Genomic DNA, 22,149 nt, shown 5'->3' on the forward strand with positions numbered 1-22,149 from the left:
ATATCACCTGCAGAATTTCTACAACATCAGCAAGACTGTATAAAACTAAATTCGTGGCATACATTAACAGACGAAAAATCAATTGAGCAGTTCTCCCCACATCTTCCCTCTCCCCTCTGAGGAAATGCCAAAAAAAAAATTAATTTCTGGACATGCTGGAAATTTATAGCCTACAATTCGTAAGTTACGAAAACATCTTTGAATTTGATGTGAATCTAGCATTTTAACATTCTTTGAGACTTTCTAAATAAGAATTTTTCTACTAAAGGACAGAATTTCTTGCCTCCTCACTCTCCTAATTTAACAAGTAAAGGCTGTCATCTGTTCCAGATCTTCCGGGATCACACTGGAATTGAAATCTGCATCCCAGCATCCCAAAATAATTCTTAGGACGCATAAATGTCTGGGTTACCAGCAAACAAGTAAAAAAGAAAATGAGTTTCCTTTTCTTTTCACATGATTTTATACTCTTGAATTTATGGGTATGGCAGTTCAAAACAGTTCAAAATAAAGAACTTAAACATTGGATTTAATTTCATGATTCAGCTTGATGCATTTCATTGTTATGTCTGAGACAAACGAATTATGTTTCTGCACATCTGTCTGTGGCAGAATTAATCTTTACTCTTTCCAGGACCAATGCCTCCATAGAGCATCTTTTCTCAAATATAAACTTGTTATGGACCGTTGAAAGGAATAAACTATACACTGGCACTGCTGGAGCATGTGTGATGCTTGAGAGACATATTTTTTTCCCCACTTATAACGTGTAAAGCTTCACCCCAAAATAATAGCAAATAATGAGATAATAGCAAATTCATGATTGAAGAAAGTACTCTATGTGCAGACCCAGGGTGATAAAAATGGAGCAGGAACATCAATAACGTGGGTTTTTATTTATTTACTTATAACAACATGTATATTAAGCCTTTTTTCCAGGAAGTACTCTGTTTTAAAGTTTTAGTTTATTTTATATTTACTACACCATCAAATGCAAGGAAGTGCGTGTGTATCCAATGACTACCCACTTTACTTGCGTAATTCAGGTTTTGCATATTGCAGAAAGATGGCAGGACTGTGATCCATTTTTAAATTGCACAGCACTTCGACGAGCCACACAAATGCAAGGAAGTTAATTGCCCTATTGCCCTATCGCACATTTTAAATACATAGGTTGGATAAAAAGTAATGGCAACACTGCTGTCACGTGACAATGTTACGTTCGAGAGCTGCCAGCTGTGTGGACATGAACAAGGACTGTTAGATGAGTTAGTGCAGCCAGCGGCGACAGTACTCCATCAATCTACTGCAGTGTGTAGAACGTTCACTTTCATAGGGATAGTGTGAGCGCCCTAAGACCATCCTTACAAAACTAGAGCAACGTTCCTGGATCAAAATTGAAATGGCACGAGGTCATAGTGCACAAGAATGTTTTCAGGGACTGCATGAAGCATGTGGCGATGTAGCGTTGCCATATTGCACAGTTGCACGATGGGTTAAAGAGTTCCGGGAAGGCCTTGTTGCACCGGTACCAAAGGGAAGGTGACGACTTTCTTGGACGAATCGTCGCTATGGACGAAACCTGGACTCGCTCGTATGAACCAAACTTGAAACGCCAATCAAATGAATGGAAGCATCCCGGTTGTCCTCGTCCAAAGAAAGTGCGCCCTACACAAAGTGCTGTGAAGGAGATGTTCATTGTGGAGTATGACATTGATGGGGTAATACTGCACCACGCTGTACCTCCAAGGCAGATGGAAAACGCGGACTACTGGAACATTCACCGTACTCACCCGATATGATCCATGCGATTACGATCTTTTCACCAAAGTGAAAGAACCACTGCGAGGGACCCAGTACAATACCAGAGATGAACTTATCCATGCTTTAGGGCGGTCAATACGGAACATTAACAAAGATGGACGTGCTGATGGTGTACGATGCCTTCCAAACATTTGGCAAAAGTTAATAAATAAGGGGGGCGACTATATAGAAGGTACGTAAATGTTGTACCCCTGTGAATAAAGCCATGTCAGAAATATCGAACTGTTGCCATTACTTTTTATCCAACCCTAGTATAAAGTATTCTGGACTTGTTTCATTTTTTAAATAAGGTAACCTTAAACAAGCATAGTTAGAAAGTAAACACACTGCAAAAACTTCAGCAAATGGCATGTGTGATTGAAAGTGTTACTGGAGATACTTTGCAGCATGTCTAACTGCAAGAGGGAGGCTAAAGATTTTATGTATGTATGATTATACAGAAAGTTCTTATTGAAGTACAACAGAAGGGGGGAGAGAAGGATTTTTTTTTTCTGGTATAAAATTAAATAACTGGCTTTGTTGTAACTTCTTTTTTGTTTCAAAATCAACAATTTAAAAAATACCACTATTTTCGGAAAACCCTGCATTAAACTTATAAAACATCATACCGGGCCTGGCAGAAACAATTGTTAATTTTAAAAACTGTCGTTCTCAACACCTGGCCCTAGCACACTCAAATTTGTTCCACTGTTCAGTGTAATTAAAAATATTTTATGCTCGACCACGCCGAAATGTAGTAATTATACACCTGGTAGTAACCCTTTAATGCACCTCATTAAAGTACACCTATTCATTATAGTTCAGTTGTTCAGCCAATGAGAAATCATCATTGTAGCATTATAAAACCGCAAGTATCGATTATTCTCGGATATGCAATTGAAAGACAACTAGTGAAACATCACGGAGGCTGGAAATCCAATACTGTCGCAGAAGGTTATGTTCTGTTACTATAATAATTAGCGTTAATTGTAAATAATATTCAAATAAATTCAATTTGTCATCTCGTTTTTCAATTCTAAATCAATTTCCTGGTTACATCAAGACTAATGGTCATGTTATTCTCTAGATTATATCAAGGTCAATGACATTCGTTCCTCAGAAAAAAAATCAATACTTTCGCGTCTGCGCACATCTCACAATTTAGAAGGTCAGTTCCACTCCTCACTTAGATAACTATAACATGAATAGTTATGAATAATTTCAAGTTAGAAATATGGTCGAGCATAAAAAGTCGTATGAAACTTGCCTATAATGGTAATTAAGACGCTCGTATGAAAATTATGAAACTCGCTTGCGCTCGTTTCATAAACAAACGTACTCACGTATTAATTACTACCATTATAGGCTCATTGCATAATGTACTATTATTTACAATATTAATTTTAATATAGGCAAAAACAGTCCAATGCACCAAGACTTGAACTTCCACCCATTTAAAATGTAATAAAATTGTAGCAGAAATTATTGCCACGAGATTTAGATGGTTCTCAAAATTGCTGTATTCAACTTTTGGAGATGATTAACAAACATTCAGATTTCCTTGACAATGTTACCATGACTGACGAAGCTCACTTTCAATGAAGTTCTAAATGGGTAACTGTTTCTGCCAAACCTTGTATTATGAACAAAAATTGAACAGAAAAGACTATAGAACAATGAACTGAAAATTATATCGAACACATTCTCTTTATATAAAAAAAACACACACACACACACACAAAACTACCAAATAAGCATAAAAAGAACCAATAATGAAAGAAAAGCTTCTATATGTGATTCAGCTGATATACGCATAAATTTTTCTTTACAAATCCCTCACACTCTTCTAACATTAATCTCTGCACTATGTATTGATTTTGTATAGTGTCCACAAATCAGAGAGAGCACTTACCCATGCCAACATCTACACATGTATCAAAGAGTCCATAAACAGCATTTTTGTATGTTTAATCTACTTCAGTTCCATTGGACGGATATTCATGAATACTATTTCTCAAACTTTGTGTGATGACATAACATAAAACATTATTAAATTCTGTTTAGACTATATTTCTTAAATTTCAGTTCCAGGTAATATTATGATATACAGAATATGATCGCTTTAATACAAAACTTATGCATTACCATCTTGTAAAAGAAAAAACAAACAGTGCAATGTGAATTGAACATATAGGACCATCCAGAAATCAACCTCCAGTGATCTGGTAAAGAAACCAAGTGAAGAGGGAAGAAATGTATTATACACAGTACACATTATTTTCTATATATTTATACTACTTCCATGCCACCTTCCAAGCCATTTCATCTAGTGTCATTCCTGAGCAAGTTAACACGGCTACCATTATCAAAGCTCCTGCCAATTGCAGGGTTTTTCTGTAACTCATTTCACTTGTAAACTTAAAATAGGTATATTCTGATGTTTATTATACAAGATTCCCACAAATGACCTTTCCGACTTCGAACACATTAACTTACTGTTAATGAAACTCTGATACTTAAAATTCATACCGATAGCAAGAGAAACTCACAAAGTTTTGCTTTAGTACATCACATGTGGTCAAACTGTTGCGTAATAATATTTCTTCATTGTTGAGACGAAATGGCTGCTATAGAAGACAGAGAAGGTTTTTTTAGCCTTGATTTTCATGTCAATCATTCAGTTATTTACTAGTATCCAATAACATTTCCGAACAAGATTTGGTGCAGAATCACACGGTAGCTTAGAAATTACAAGTGATACTCTGATTTTAAGGCAAAGGGATGCATTTGTACGAGGAAATCAACCGGACACCCACCAGTAAGAGAGAAAACAGTTTCGTGGAAGTTTCTCACTTAGTCCGCAAAAATCTACCATCAGAGCCAGCAGAGAGCTGTAAATATTGAAGTCGACTGTGTTAGAGAAGAGCTGAATAACCGACTACTAGATGGATTGGACTGGTCGCAACGACCACTGGCCTTCACGTTCTCCAGACCTGACATCCCTTGATTTTTTTTCATGTGGGCATATGTTAAAAATAGGATCTTAGTGCCAACTTTACCATAGACCAACCTTGATCTACAAGCGCACAATGCAGGAGCCATCGCAATAGATTGTGATATGTTTCAATATAGCTGGGAGGAATTCTACTACAGGCTTGATGTGTGCCGTTTTTACCACGAGGGCTCGAATTAAACATCTTTGAGGTAAAGTACCAAAACTTTCCAAGTCTCTCTTTCTATTAGTACCAGTTTTACATATCTGAGTTTCATTAAACATAAATTACATGTGTTTGAAACTGGAAAGATCTTTTGTGGGAGCCCTGTATATGTTTTGTATAAATGGTGTTCGAGCAACTTGAAAAATATATACCTTTCAAGTGAACTATTGAAAGCCAATACATGTTCACTAGGGGCAACAATAACAGAAGGTAAGGACAAGTAAGGAAAAAATGCTTAAAATATACTATTTGTCTTCAGGTAGGTACATGCCCATCCCCTTCCCAAAAAATAGGGATAAAATACAAAGACACAATTCATAAAAGAATGACAAAGTGAAGAAAAGCACCAGCTGTGTCAGCCCTTAACTTAAATTTCACTATCACAGCAATGCAAATATGGATTAATATTGGATCCTATTGTCCGCTCTGAGTCTCAAGAAGGACAGCCAAACGAGATGGACTCTGAGAAGAGCATAAATGAGCCTACTGTCACATATTACTTGCTTACAAATGGCTTTTTAAGGAGCCCAGAGGTTCATTGCCATCCTTACATTAGCCCATCAGTCCCTATCCTGAGCAAGATTGATCCAGTCCCTACCATCATATTCCACTTTCCTCAAATCCATTTTAATATTATCTTCCCACAAAGATCTTTTCTCCTCAGGTCTTTCAACACTCTATATGCATTTCGAGATTCGCCCATATATGCTACATGCACTGTTCATCTCAAACGTCTGGATTTAATGTTCCTATAAATTATGTCAGGTAAAGAATACAATACATGCAGTTATGCGTTGTCTAACTTCCTCATTCTCCTGTAACTTCATCCCTCTTAGTCCCAAATATTTTTCCAAGCACCTTATTTTCAAACATCCTCAACCTCTGTTCCTCTCTCAAAGTAAGAGTCTAAGTTTCACAACCATACAGAATTGGTAATATAACTGTTTTATAAATTCTTTCAGCTTTTACAAGAACAGAATGAATGATAACAGCTTCTCAACCGAAGAATAACAGGTATTTCCCATATTTATTCTGTGTTTAATTTCCTCTCGAGTGTCATTTAGATTTGTTATTCTTGCTCCAAAGTACTTGGAATTTTTCCATCTTTTCAAAAGATACATTTCCAACCTTCATATTTCCATTTCGCACTATCTTCTAGTCACGAGACATAATCATACACTTTGTTTTTTTGGGGTTTACTTCCAAACCTAGCTCCTTACTTGCTTCAAGTACAATTCCCGTGTTTTCCCTAATTGTTTGTGAATTTTCTTCTAAGATACTCAAGTCATCCGCATAGACAAGCAGCTGATGTAACTCGTTCAATTCCAAACCCTCTCTGTTTTCCTGGACTTTTCTAATGGCATATTCATGAGCAAAGGTAAAAAGTAAAAATGATAGTGCATGTCCTTGCTTCAGCCCGCAAGAATTTGAAAAGCATCGAGACAGAAACTGGCCTATATGGACTATTGTCACATATTACAAAACCAAACAAGCTAAACAGTATAAATATTGTTGGCTTAATGTTTTGGGAAACAAGGAACTATACTAAAATTTTTAGTACATTTTTTGACTTCACAAGAACTACATACCTCTTAAATATTATGATTGCTGCACTTAAGAGGTCTATTTCCATATTGAGAAGTAATTTCTTTGGCAATAATTACACATTTTAATATTTTTGTGTAAAAACAAATCATGCCGGTACTCGAAAATCTAGCTTTCGGGTGTAACTCTCCATGTTTTCCCGAAATTATACTCTTTCATTTCGATTACTTTTTGATTATTTTATATATTAGAGCTATAACTGCTGTATTTTTATATTACACTTTTGTTATTTTATTACAAAGTTTCAAGCTGTTTATATCAATTTGTCCATGTGGCAGTCCTCTAATGAGGGAAGTTTTGTAAATTAAATTAAGATTAGAATCCAGATTTACCATACTACATTTTTCCAATGGAAATACTTACAAATTTGTAATACTTGTGTGCTAGTGGAAATATATATATTTTTTTTTGTCTAATGGCGGGTACCTGACTGTTTGCCCTTTACCCATTTTGATTTATATAAAACATTCAGTATTAAGGAATACTGTATGTGTTTGGATATATGAAAATGCTTATTGAAATGCCATGTTTTTCATGTTGCAAATAAATTCTGAATTTAATTGAACATTATCAGTGAAAGTAACTATATTGTGTATGACAGAGTGGAAAACTGTACGACTCAAGCAGCTTTCATGAGAGTAAGCCTATCATAAAATATTTACACCTGTAAAATGCTGCTTTTGCCGTCAAGATTTTCTACCATGCCTTCAAGTGCACATAATGCTGTCGACTCTCAAAGAGAGAAAGAAGCTTCCTTACTGAAGATCCAGATCATTCTCCATAGCTTGCAAGGGCGACCCAGAAGCAGATGAATTCCAGTCAAAGAAAGGTGTTCACAAATATTTTAAACAAACCTTTTTGGAAACACGCAGACTATAGCACACTGTTTCATTTCTCACTCTCTCATTAAGAAAAAAACACAAAGAAAATTGTATGACCAGAAAAGGTTGTCACAATATAACAGGTTTGTCTGTAATTTATTGGCAACTACTTCGAGAGTAAGGCTGTGTTTTGACTTTTCTCCAATAAGGCTTAGTTATCCCAAAAAATAAAATATAAGAGTTTTAAATGTACTCTGTTATGTACACTACTGTCCACCTTCTGCTATAGCTGCACCAGGCCCTGGGTGCTGGCTGTTTTTACAGCTGTAGTGATACACCACAGCAGGTATTATTACTTCGGAAGGGGGGTGGGCAGTAAGGGGTGGATTTTAGCATATTTGCATGTTTTATTCCTTAGTTACAAATCATATGTTACCATTACATAACTGCATTTCAAATTATTTACAACCAAAAGTAAAGATTTTATAGTGTATATATATGCATATTTAAGGAGTTAATGCATATTTCAGCTTTTAGTGCATATAAAAGCATATCTTGTTATTTTCTAGCAATCTGGTGCTTAAATCAAGATTAAAAATACGGAATATCAAAAAACTTGAACACAGAAGAAACGCAGACATTGAAACTTATTACAATAGTTATATTTTATTTATTGCAATTTGACAACATGTTGTTGTTGTTTTCTAATGCCAGGCGTTTGACAATAGTCATTTGACCTCTTGCACTCCAAAATTTTTCAAAGATATTATCATGGTCAGCCACTGAAGCACAGATTTTGAGGTGTTCCGAATCCATTTCTTGGTTTGAGTTGCACAATGGGCAATGGGGACTGATATATTCCAATTCTATGCAGGTGTTTGGCCAAACAATCATGGCCTTTTGCCAATCTAAATGCTGCTACAGACGATTTTCGTTGTAAATCGGGAATTAACTGTGGGTTATGATGCAGAAAGTTCCATTTTTTTCCCTTGAGATTGTGTTATCAAATTTTGTTTGTTAAAGTCTAAGTATGTAGATTTAATAAATCTTTTCACAGAGTAATACGTACAGTAGATTTAGTAACAGGTCTGTAAGTAGGCAGTACACTGTTGTCAGCAAATCATTGTGGACAATTTCGCGGCAATCAAGGGCCCAGATGCCGATGGTCACTCAAGCAGTGTCCTGCCCAGCAGCCAAAGAATAAAAACCGGTACGTATCTCTGGAACACTGTGTAGTTAATAAACGAGTACAGGTATTGTAGAATAAATTTTATTTCACGTAGCAATGAGTGCAGAGCTGGAGACCTGTGTACAATGAGAGACTATGTATAGCAGTGATATGATTTTTAAATGAACATTTTTCTCCAAGTCTAAACAATATTAGCGAAACTTCCATGTTTTATGAACTACAGCCAAAAAAAATTAAGGTCTGAATTGAAGGAAATGCTGCTTTGGACATGCTAAAAATTCGGAGAGGGGCCCATATTTATTTTCTTTCGAGAGAACCAAGCCCTATTGGAAACATGGGACGTATGTCCCCTAATTTTTAATGTAGTTTCACAAAAAAAAAATCCAAACACAATTCCGTTATATGACAATTTCTTCTCATGAGACATTTGACCAATTACCTTTTTTTTTTTTTTTGGTAACCATTTAATACACAATACGAATATGAATTAAATCCATCCTGTAATTTAGGACAAACTTCTGTATGCAGACAACATGACAAGGACCACAAACCATTTTTTTTAGTAACATTGAAATTGTAGATTTCTGTGACAATCTTTAAGCCCAATTTTACAGCACTATAACACATTTCCTTTTCGTTTGCATAACAAAGTAAAAAAAATTAACAAAACTTCTTTTTAAAAAAATCTATATTCTTCACTAAAGTTTTACAAAATGATAATGTAGGAATTTTGTAACATTCTGAGCAATCAAATTCTGTATACCATATCATGTTTCTGAAATATGTTATACAAAATAATACAATTTTATTAAAAATTTGTCACCTAAGGTATGAAAATTGCAATAAAGTAAAGGTTGTGTGTATTAAACAAAAGAAAGAATCATGTAACATTCACATGCCACATCGATGCACACATTACTTAAAAATGTCTGTCTAAATTATAATTCGAGTCCCGAACTTTAGGTGCTAAAAGTTAAGAATGACAAAGAATGTAGATGAATAGATGTGGTGTCTGTGAGGAGGGTTTTTAAGCCTAGTTCACAAGAATCCGATATGTAATAATAGATAACAGAGTCACAAGAACTGAACAATGGATCTTGTAAACCGTGACTTAATTTGTAAGTGGTGGTTAAGAGGATTAAAGATCTTTAATGGTACAAAAAGGAAAATACTAAATGAAGAGAAAGACATCTCAAAGAAGTAGGGGCATGGCAATGTATCTTTTAAATTGTGCGCTAGTTTGTAAGTGACAGTTAAGAGCATTAAAGACCTTCAATGGTACGAAAAGGAAAATACTGAATGACATCTCAAAGAAGTGGGGGCATGTCTTTTATATTTATAAACTATAATGAATAACATTATTAACTTTTAGCACCTAAAGTTCCAGGCTCTAATTATAATGTATGTGGAAGTTAAGCTATGGTTCTGCTACAGCAATCATCGCCGAGCGAACATCGCTTGATTAGCTTTACATGTAAATAAATGGAGCTAGTTTCTTTACAACATTCTGTGTGGGCTGCAGCAATCTGCACTGCCGTTCATTGCTCTGGATTGACTTGGCTTCAAATTGACAGCGATGATTATCGTTCATTTACAAAAAAAAAAAAAAGTGGCAATATCACAAATATGGCTGCAAAACATCGTGTATTTAACAATTTCTTACAAATAAACGATGAAATTTTAATTAACCATGTTTCCAACCATCCTGCCCTGTACGGTGTGAATTCAAAAAAATACAGAGATACCCATAAAAAGGAAAATATGTTATGGAAGGAAGTTGGTGAAATTGTAGGTAAGATTGGTAAAAGTATCTGTATTTCAACACAGGTTAATTCTACATATATTCCAACACATTAGAGAAAGAACAATTAATGTATTACCTATTTTTAAAGACAGTGTTTATAAAAAAAACTGAATTTAGTGTTGTTAGAGCAGGAATGTATATACAGTATCAAAGGAACAGGCTATCTTCCCCGAAATTCCAAACTTCAATAACGACAATTAATGTAACCAATTACTTGAGATCATTTAAAAATCTTAATGAAGTATGTTTCAGAATTAGTTTTAAGTTGAACAGCTTGGACAAAAGCTTGAATATTGTAACCACCATAATTTAAAACAAACTATTTAATTAATTTTGACATGGATTAGCTTGCTCAGAAAATAATTTAAATATATGGTACATCTCTGTTTAAAGTGGCATAAATAGAACAATGTATCTCACTGATACCATTTAGCTCTTCCTCCTTCAGTAGAAAAATAAGTCTTAAACTTGTCTCCAACCTCCAATTCAGCAGAATTATTGCCTCCAAACTTAGTGCTATCTAATTTTCTGATGACATAGGCCCTAATACTTTTGACAGGAAAGACGACGATTTTCACTGTAAAGAAACCAGCTCAGCTGACGTTCGCTCGGTGATGATCACCAACATTGTACGCTAGATGATGATCGCCAGAGTGGAACCATAGCTATAATTATTAAAACTCTGAAGTCATTAACTACAAAAAAATGAACTCATCCTTACCATTAATCCCACTTGAATAATTTCAATTTACACCACGAAATTACATTTCAAAAATTGTACATTACAACATATTTTCATTGGCATAATCTAAAATGTTATGTATGTGTATAGTTGAGAAAAATATCACTCTCCACATGAAGGAAGCAGATATTATTCCAACTGCTACTCAAAAGAAAAGTATTCAAATATCTATGCATATATCTTCCTCCAGATGTAAACGATTTACTGAATGATCGAGATGGTGATCATGATTAATCAACACATAGTACAGTGGGTCAAGAAAAAGTCAGCTTGTAAGCTCACAAGCCAGAGGTTTTCAGTCAACTGCGTGCTTTGGGAGGCCAAGATTTGTTTCTAGCTTTTCTTTGTGCTCAATTTAAGTACTACATCCCATGAAAAGTTATCATGTACAATTCCTATATATTACTCGGATCAGAAAGTTTCCGGAATATATTCTTTTTGCTGAAATGAATAATGTGTGTGTATGTACCAGGTGGTTATAACTGGCAGTGTTCAGCATGGCACAGCACTGACTATAATGATCGTAGGAGTGTGAAACCTCGCATATATGCTAATTAAGAAATGTGCTCGCGAATTATATCAAAAGAATAATTAGTTCCAAGTTTTGCCACCAGGTGAAAATATGGCGCTGTAAGCAGTCAGAACGTGGTATGGGCGCAGGAAAAAGGAGGAAAGAACAAATATTTGAACACGTTGTGGGTCTGTTAGATGCACAGTGACATCTGCACGTTATACGGACCTGCTTGTGCAACACGTGATTCCAGCTTTGCAAGAAAGCAACTGTGACCACACCATTATTTTCACGCAAGATGGTGCAACAACACATATCGCTCGTCAGGTGAAAGATTTGCTGAGAGAAACTTTCAGTAAGAACAGCATTATCTCTATGCAATTTCCAGAAGCGTGGCCTTCAAGATCCTCTGACCTAAATCCTTGTGACTTCTGGTTGTGGGGATATTTGAAAGAATGTGTCTAGAATATCTGATCTCTGCCTGATCTAAAGGCTAGCATACGACATGTCTCTCTGATTTCAGCAAATATGCTGCAGGCAACTGTCAGCCATGCCATGTTACGGATGCAACATATTGCTGAGGTGGGAGGCCATGTTGAAATGTTTGTAACCATAGTTCCTAATAAACATACCAGAACCACTGTTATGTGCTTGATTTTTCCTACCTTTTTCCTGCTCCCATACCACATTCTGACTGCTTACAGCGCTATATTTTCACCTGGTGGCAAGACTTGGAACTAATTTTTTTTTTCCATAATTCGTGAGCGCATTGCTTAATTAGCATATCTATGAGGTTTCACACTCTTAAGATCATTACAGTCCGTGCTGTGCCACGTTAAACACAGTTTAATTTTAACCATCTGATATCTAATGCCTACCCACTTCACTTGCGTGATTCGGGTTCCACATATTGCTGATAGATGACAGGACTGTGACCCATTTTCAAGTTGCACACCACTCTGGTGGGCCACATTATGCATGATGTGTACCTATGAAGAATTATGTTGTGTACTAGGTTGAGTGTATGTACAAGTGCAGTGTATGTAATGGGTAAGGATGATGATAAAGGTGAGGAAGGGAGAAGGGGAAACCCGATGCCGGCACGTAGCCTACTGTCGAATAACACAAAGGGGGCCACCAGGCTTAACGTCCCCATCCGACAGACGAATCACTATCAACAGTGACATATCCCTTCTCTTCATATGCACTGCGGAGAGATTTGGGATTTAACCCAGGCATATCGGTGCACAATCTACTGATCAGAAGTTGTGCACCGCCACCTCTCCTAGTTCCGAGGCAGAAATTTTACATAAAAATTTCTGACCCCACCCGGGATCAAACCCAGGCCAGCTAGTCTGGAGGCAGACACACTACCACAGAGCTAACTTGGCAGACAATGAATAATGTTATATTGCATAACTTTGTTTCTGGTGTTAGCATCATTCATGACGTCACTTCCATAGAAGTTTCATGATCATAGTCGTTGTTGTTGTGTGGCAACCAGCTGTTGTTTGTGTGATATTGCATTTCAGAATGAAGACCGTATGAGTATCAAAGACGACCAGCGCTCCTCCGGTCGACCTTCAGACCTGCGTTTCTTTCACTGCTGCTTCACCATAAGCTTCTTCAAGCATTCTTAATGTCTCTGAAGGAGATACGTACAAAAAAACACAAAATTTTATATTTCCACATTGCTCTGTATCCCATATTCTGAAATAAGACGAATATCACACAAACAGCCAGTTCCCATACAACAAGGACTGTGATCATGAAACTTCTGGGGAAGTGACATCATTAATGATGCCAACACCAGAAACAGAAATATACCACATAACATTAATTTTGGTAAAAAAAATTTATTCTGGAAACTTTTTGATCCGAGTATGTATTACTGGAGTCAGCAAATGAAGTTCAGAGATGATTCAGTTTATCAGTATTAGGGTTCCACAAGTTCCCATACTACACAACTTCATGAATAAATTGCAGAAGATGGTGTTACAGATAAAAAAAAAAGCTACCAGCAGCAAAGAGATAAGACAAATTGGCTTTCAAATGGAAAAATTACACTACCAAGATTTTGTAAGTGGCTTCTAAATAATGCACAAGATGGGGATGCAGATCCAATCATTTCTTACATGGAACTACAGTAAGGAATGTTTATTTTCGTCAGCAGATGTAAACAAATTTCTGGAACAAGAGGGTCGACCTTCCAGCATCTACTTGCTTAGTTGGGGAATCTTTAAAATGTCTATATTTAATAATGTTATAGAATTGGCTGCTGCTGTGTTGCATGGGAAGCTTGCACTGTCAGCATGTATTAGCTTGCCTGCCAATACCACATACACCATATGGACAGTCGACTGCCAACTGGATCACCGAGTGGAATCTACGAGCAATTATTCTGATCCCTCTCAATGTCGAACACCTTCTGAAGAAGTCTGAATTTTCTCTTTCTATCATACATAAGAAAATCTTAACAATACAATAGTTACAATCACCATTAAGGCAAGCTACTGAATATATTTATAGTGTGTTTCCATACAATATATACTCAGTCAGGAACTGCCAAATTATAAGGTGAATGAATTTCTTTGACCCTAATTATCAGAAAAATTACCAAGTGAAGAACCAAAAAGTCTTCAATAATGATAAAGACACCCAAACCATGAACATTTACATCCTCATTTTTTACATTACTTAACAAACTTGTAAGATCACTATATCTATGTTTCTTTCACTAATTATTAAACTAAGTAAAATTATCCCTAACACACACCATGAAGGCCCACACAGTAAACCAGCATTAAGGGTAGTAGGGATCATTAAGTTCATGAGTTAAGTTTGTACCTTCAATATTACTATATGAAGAAATTCAAACTTCTGAGGTGGATGAACAGTGTAATTCAACTTAGGATAATAAGCATTTGCACAATAATAAATCTTTACATAAAAGTTAATTTTGAAAAATGGATGTAAGCAGAGAAGTTCATCTGTAGCATTAACAAAATGATGTATTGAAAATGTGCAAGTTCAATCAAACAATTATTATTAAATACCTTGATTATTGCCGTCTCTGATATGCAGATGAAGTCCAGAAATAAAAATTACTGTACATTAGAAAAACTCCACTAAGCACAGAATACAATGTTCTGTGAAAACATTGTTTATACTTAAAAATATGTACAATGGCTACAAGCGTAACATGAGTATCTTGTAAATTATTCAAACATAATTTGAACATGATACAGTGATCTAATGAAGTGTAATCAAAATTTTAATTTGTATTTTTTAATCAACTTATTGTACAGAGTACACTAATTATGAAATGAATTCTTAACATCCTACTTTATCAGGATTTTATCCCAAAATCGCTATTTGAAATGTGTATGACACTAACTCACAACACTAATATATAATTATTGATGTATTTTGTTCGACATTAAATTCCACATACATCAAGTTCCCAATAGCAAATACGGATTTTGTGTTACAAAATGTAATGTGTCAGCATCCTCCTCCTCTTCTGATTGATACAGGAATGAAGGTGTTGCCAATAAATAAGGTGACTTTGCTTTCATTCCTCACGTTTCAGGAAGCAAGATATGAATTTGACAAGGGGACAGAGGAATATAATGAAATAAATCCACATAACCAACAATTATTATTCTTAAATTAAGGAGTAGTATTTCGTACATCTATTTCAATATTCGCAATTATTTTTCATACTAACACTGAGCTGCACATAAACATAAATATGCAATGAAGGAAACACTTATATAAAATCTCATAACATTTAGCACTACATTGCACAGAATGCGTCAATAAAAAAAAGTAGGTACTGATAATTCTGTAATGTGTGAAGCTGCTCACAGTTCATGGCATCACATGTACTACAATACCGCTTTATATGAGAACACCAGCTTCAACACCAAGACAGAGTTCTCTTACATAAGTGAGCTTTAATCATCCAGCACAGTTTCTCAATATCTCGACTGAATAACTGGTATGTTCTTCGGGCCTGCTGAAGAGGAGGATGGATAGTAGCTTTCACTTCTGGAGTAACTGCCTCGTTTTTGAACCCAATCTTCCGACTCAGCCGGTTTCCTCTTGTAATGAGCCTTCTCATCACTGTCACTGACATCTGTTCCGTAGTAACCCTTGCTACTGTCCTTAGCTGAACTTCGACTGTGTTTGTGGCTGTGACCATCACTTGCATGCTTGTAGCTTCTTTCGTAACTGCCATGACGAGATGATTTCTCACGCTCTCTGCGTGCAAGCTTCTCCTGGTACCTTTCACTGTAACGGTACGATGTATCCTTCGCACTATGTCTGTGCAGCTTCCTCTGGGATTCAGTCCAACTTCCTGAAGAACTGTATGACTTGTCTTGAGTTCTATCATAATTTGTAGTACTATAAGACTGATCATAATAATGCTCTGGACCTCCTGGAAACCTGGAACTTCTCTCTTCACTATTGTATCTGTCGTAAGTCAAGTCATGCTCCCGCTCGTATGTTTTGTCTCGAACTTGAGAAACAAACTGTCCATGGCTCGATGACCTGTGTCCATCTGATCTATGAACATCTTCATAATCTTTCTTGATAGGCATACGATGCATATTTGCGTAATAATCGACTTGGTACCCACTCACACCATCATCCTTGTGGGTCCCATCTGGTGGACGATAATGATCCGTTTCACCAACTTTGTTGTAAACACCATTGACAGCATAGCTGCCAGTTCTGGGAGTTGTATCGTATGTCCCACTGTTAACCTTATAGTTTTCACCAGTCATATATACACCACTCATGGAATTGCCAAACTGATAATTGGCATCATACACGTATGGTCCCACTTCACTATATTGGTACATTTGTGTTCCGTCATACTCATTGTAAGCAGCTGCAATGTCATTGGGTTCATAGTGTGCAGTGGTGCCACCATTATATACCTTTCCGCCCCTCGTGGTAGAGCAAACTGCATCCAAACTCTGGAAACACCAAATATGTGGGTGTTATTTTCTCCCGGTCGACCCCTCGGTTTGGTTTCCGACTTCCTCTCATTGCATCAGGCAGAGAAGGGGCGGAGAAGGCGGCAATCACAGGGAGTCATACAGATTCACACACATTCGTGATGACGAAAACTCATGCACATACAATTCACACATACTCACATACATCCACTCAATTTATCCAACACAGCTCTACAGCATAGGAGTGACATTTACCAAACCAGAGGTAGAGATACAACATTAACACCTTCTGCTATGAAGAGTACCGAACACTAAAACTCAATTTACAGTTGAGTGCAAAAACACTACAAAAGTGGGGGGATAATCTACAAAAACTCAATAGAGGGCTATATCTTTCAACATTATATACAATATTTGATCATTAACATAAATAGTTTAGTGCACCCATTTAATACTTCCCAATTTAGGAACTTTCCTTTATATCTAACGCATAAACTGATAATACCATCACTAGATTTCTTTAGAAATTTTTTACACTACCATTCTATTTTCCACACACACTCAGGAAAGCTTTACAATATTCGATATTGCAGCAACAGGAAATAACTCTTTAATCCCTTTCATCTTAAATTTATCCCAGCATCACGGTTCCCATATTAGACAATAAAGTGCAAAGAAGTATTTCATGAAGAATACATTTAACTTACCTTAGAATTTGGAATCTTAACATCACACCACCGGCCATCAATCATATGCCTCTGTGCCAAAACTCGCATCTGTGACTCATATGTACCAAAACGGATGAATCCAAATCCTTTCGACTGACCAGACTTCGGATCCTTTTTAACCTGTCACAAATAAAAAATGAACTCGAATATAAGCTTTCACATTTTAAATCCTCTCTTCTGCAATCAAAATAATGGATTTCAATGCTGTAGTAAATCATGCTTTAAATAAAACTGCCACAGTATACATAGAGACATAACCACATGCTTCATTTAATAAAATTTATTTTTTAACAAATGTGGTAAAAATATATCTTCATATACATCTAATTAATCAAATATTAATAAATCACGTTTACCTTAATATAACTTATTTTAATCTATTTATTAAAAACAACATTTTCTTGTACTGTTCAGCACTGATTATTTTATACCCAACTTTCTATATTCCAAGTCTACAGAAAAATTTATTATAGTAAAACTGTTAAAATTGGAACCTGAATAATCTGGAATCCTGTCTTTTTGGAAACAATTTATTGGTCCCGGCGAAATTCATATGTATTATGTTTAATTTTTCCTGAATAAAATTGAAACTATCCAATGCAGAAACGGAAACTGTCTGCTACTGTTCAACATAGAAATAATATTTTGGAAACCCACTTTAATGTAGACTATATTTTGAAACGGTGTATGCTTTCAAGGAATGTACAAAATATGTAGATCACTAACATAAAAACAAGTTTTCTTTGCAAAATTTTAGTGGGTGTAAGGGTGTGTTGGCCTGGCAGTCATAAATTTTATTACCCTGTAGATTAGGCAGATGAGTCCCTTCAAAGGTTTTCAATGCTTCACACCCGTGTACTGGCTTAAATGGGCAGAGTGGAAGTGTAGTGATTTTGTGACAGAAAGAAAGTTGCGTAAAAATGTGGACATATCATTAAGTGATCAAATAAAAGTTATTGAGTTAAAGGAAAATGAGAAACTAAGTGTATGGAAAATAATGTTGAAGTTCAGTTATGGGAAACTCAGGTGTGACACTTTAAAAAATAAAGACCATATCATGAGTGAGGAGTGACTTGCGGTCAATAATGATAACTAGGGGGCAGACGTTGATGAAAAGTCATCTTATTTATCACATTAGGACGATGCCTATTAATATAGAAATTCTTTCTATGTTAACATCAACATAAAAAAGTTATTTCTTATATTGCATTTTTTGACGTTTTTGAACTAATAGGTCATTTTTATATTTTTTCGGAATTTTTTGGTCATTTTTAGTACTTTGAAGAAATTTTAGATCATTTGGAATGCATTTTACTTTCTTCTTTACCAACAGATCTGTTAAATCATTTTCTAACCAAATAGGTCAGTAGTAATTATCTACTGAATAAGTGAATAACAGTGAAGTTTGAGTTTTATAGTTTGGAACAGACTCTGAAGTCCATCCCTCATTCCACTGAAGGCTTCACTTCACAAAACAGAAGTAATATAAAATGCTTCACAGCAGCTTAGTTTAAGTGAGGACTTTGACTGCTACTGTTCTTTTGTTGGTACGAGGGTGTCTTTAGATTTTATGTTTAGAAAGGGGAGAAACGTTTACCACGTCCTGGACAGGACGTTGTGTCCTCAACGTGGTTCAGAAGGGATGTCTACTGTAGTAGACAGTATTTTTAATACAAAGATTGCAAGAATGCATGCTTCGCTCACAATTTGTTTTGTCATTCACACTCCCTCATCTGGAAGACCTGGTAACAAAAGTGAAGTATGGAAAGAGGAGGAGACAGAGAATGAAGGCACTGATATGGACCACCCCTGATTGAAACACATTGTAAACCCTCATTAAAATCTATAGTTTTCCCTTAAAAATCTTCATTTTGTTGCAAGTTCTTTTTCTTTATCTTAGCCAAATTCCAGGAAGTTGCTTCCTCTCTCCGAGATATGCAGGGCAGTCATTGAAACAAGATGACTAATTTTTAAGACGTTGTGGTGCGAGTACGGTGAATAATATTTAAATGTCATTTTCTTTTAATTTTATATCATTTTTTCATTAGTTTAAGGGCATTTTAATGATAATTTTAAGTAGATTTTTAGGTCATCAACATCCGCCCCCTAATGATGACACAAAAACTAAACAGAAAACAACTGATTATATAGAAATAAATGAACTGTTATAGGAATGCATTCTTCATGCCAGACCATGTCAATTTCTGAACCTATTCTACAAAGCAAATCCTTGAACTGGCAAAGAAATTAGTAAAGCCAGAATTCAAGACTTCTAATGAATGACTCCTGGTCAGTATAATATTACAGTATATTATTAGATATTAAATTTAATGTGATTAGTAAACTTTAATAGTGTTTAATGATTTACAATAACATTTATACAGAAAATGAGATTTTCATCAAAATAATTCACCAATGGTATAAGCGACAGAAAGCTGATTTAATGTCAGCAGTGTTAAACGGAATATTTTGTACTTCTTGCAGTTTGCGGCCTGCTATTTTGTTTTTCATTTATACAAATGATAAAATATTCAACTTTAACTTCACACCTTAATAATATGGAAACCTGTCCACAACAGAAAAAAATTGGGACCATATCACTTTCGTCTTGAACAGGTTTTACTGTATAAACACCAATAACTGGCCACAGGCATAGACATATGCTCGCGAAAATGATCGTAACAACAATACTCGCACGTAAGATCATGGCAAGCTTCTTATTTGTCCATAAACATACGATCTAAACAAACACTATTACTAACAGATTTACTTGTCCAGTAAAATTGTGTGTCCACAGACTGTAAATACAGATTTTCTCATTAGAATGAAATGGTTCATGGATTGGTGTAATTTATAAAAGACCGTGAGCCATATCCATTATCATGTTGTGTATCATATTTGTAATAGATTTTTCATCATTAAGGGACAATAATTCTGATGACTACACAAATCACAAGTGGATGCTAAGACCTATGATGAACTTTATATCATGTAGGACATCTAAACAAACAAGACACTCCAATGCAACAAAGTACTTTCCCAGAAGAAACACTACAGTTAAAATAAAATGTTTAGCTACTGGAAGTGCTTGCGAAGATTTAAAATTCATTATTCTCTGCGGAAAATCTCCTGCAAATAACCTTCGACGGCTTCATGGGTGCCGCGAATCAGTGGTCGGATATTTTTATTTAAATCTGAAATTCAGTAGCTTGCCAGGTATGAAGAGAATGAATTTCTAAGTATGCTCCAAAAAAGACAGTAATTTTAAGTAAAACCATTCTCTCTGCACAATTAATATAAAGATACGGTTTATAGCACAGTGTTCGAACTTAATGTAATTATATATATACAGTAGAACCCCGATTATCCAACACCCTATCAACCGATTGTTGGATTATCCATCTGTCATTCTCTCCTATTTTTGTTGTAGACAAAATATTGAGTAGTGCACAGTACATTAGTACGTATTTTTTTTTAATAGAGAATGATATTACAAGCCTTTGCCCTTACACATTATGATCTACTGTTCGAGTGACCTGTTTAATTTCTCTGCAAAACGTCTTCCAGAAGTGCCAAAAGAATACATATTGTGCTAAGTATGGAAGAGAAGTGCATTAAATTGGGTAGTTTTGTAAAAGAGGAACTGTGGTTTATCTCACATCGGAATACGAGATTAGAGTCAACTGTGCGAGATTTAATAAAAAAACAAGGATAAAGTGTATAAATTACTTATAACACAAGACCTATACTTTTCCTATCTTTCCATGGAAATCCATCATACGAAGTTTCCTTGACTCTTAGAAACCCGTCATTGACATTCATTCATAGTGTTCTGTCACTGCAAACCCAGCATTCTCCACTCTTTCCTATTTTCTGCCTTTCTCTTAGTCTCCACATATGATCCATATATCTTATTATTTGATATCATCTTCTGCCCAGAATTTTCTCCCGTTCACCATTCCTTCCAGTGCATCCTTCAGTAGGCAGTGTCTTCTCAGTCAGTGACCCAGCCAATTTCTTTTTCTCTTCCTGATCAATTTCATCATTATTATTTCTTTACCCACTCTTTCAAACAGAGCTATTATCTTAAAACTTCTGATCCACTAACTAATGTGTTAAAACACATGACCATGGAGAAAATCACGAAACTGCATTATGCAACACTTAATTTATGAAAGCCTTCTATGGTACGGATTATCCGATTTTTTCGATTAACCATTCAGCTCACTCCCTTCATTACCACGGATAATAGAGGTTCTACTGTATATATACACATAAAAAACACACACGGTCGAGCTGACACTCACGAGTCTTCCTCCATATTTATATGTTGCACAAGAAGCAGGTCATTTCTCGTTCATGTGAAGAAATATGTTACACAATGTCACTAGCGTGATTGATTGACTATCGTAGGAGCTAAGACGTGATAAACATTTAACGGAGCAGGAAACATGTCTGTCTCTCACATGAGACATCACTTTTTTGCACAATCCAGCAATATATGCCGCATCTATCGTCATATGCAGGAGATTTGTTAGAGAATAATCACATCTGCACAAGCATTTTAGTCTATTTTTCTGAAAACGTGCAGAATATTCGAAGTTCTCAAAAAAGATTTGAAGATAAGAGTCACTTCAGGAGCAAAATTAAAAAAAAAAAAAAAACGCGCACGCGCACCCCCCCCCCCCACGCGCTCGTGAACAACATCGAACATTCCTATGCAATATCGTTACTGTTTACGAAAAACTGTGTCTTTAT

The 22,149-nt window shown here is 35.7% G+C and overlaps 1 protein-coding gene across 2 annotated transcripts in view; it reads right to left on the reverse strand.

Annotated features, from left to right (window-relative positions):
- The window catches only part of TBPH (TAR DNA-binding protein-43 homolog), a 63,598-nt gene that overhangs the window by 35,373 nt on the left and 6,076 nt on the right, over window positions 1-22,149 (reverse strand). Inside the window, exons 3-4 of one of the 2 annotated variants that reach the window (XM_069822379.1) lie at window positions 17,371-17,511; window positions 15,336-16,681 (exon numbers count right to left, since the gene is read on the reverse strand). In XM_069822379.1, the coding sequence (XP_069678480.1) occupies window positions 15,674-16,681; window positions 17,371-17,511 (1,149 nt within the window). In that variant the 3' untranslated portion in view covers window positions 15,336-15,673. Of the gene's footprint in view, window positions 1-15,335; window positions 16,682-17,370; window positions 17,512-22,149 lie in introns of those variants that run through there. The other variant, XM_069822380.1, reaches the window with a different exon arrangement.

The sequence above is a fragment of the Periplaneta americana genome, chromosome 3 (assembly GCF_040183065.1).
Source record: "Periplaneta americana isolate PAMFEO1 chromosome 3, P.americana_PAMFEO1_priV1, whole genome shotgun sequence".
NCBI lineage: Eukaryota > Metazoa > Arthropoda > Insecta > Blattodea > Blattidae > Periplaneta > Periplaneta americana.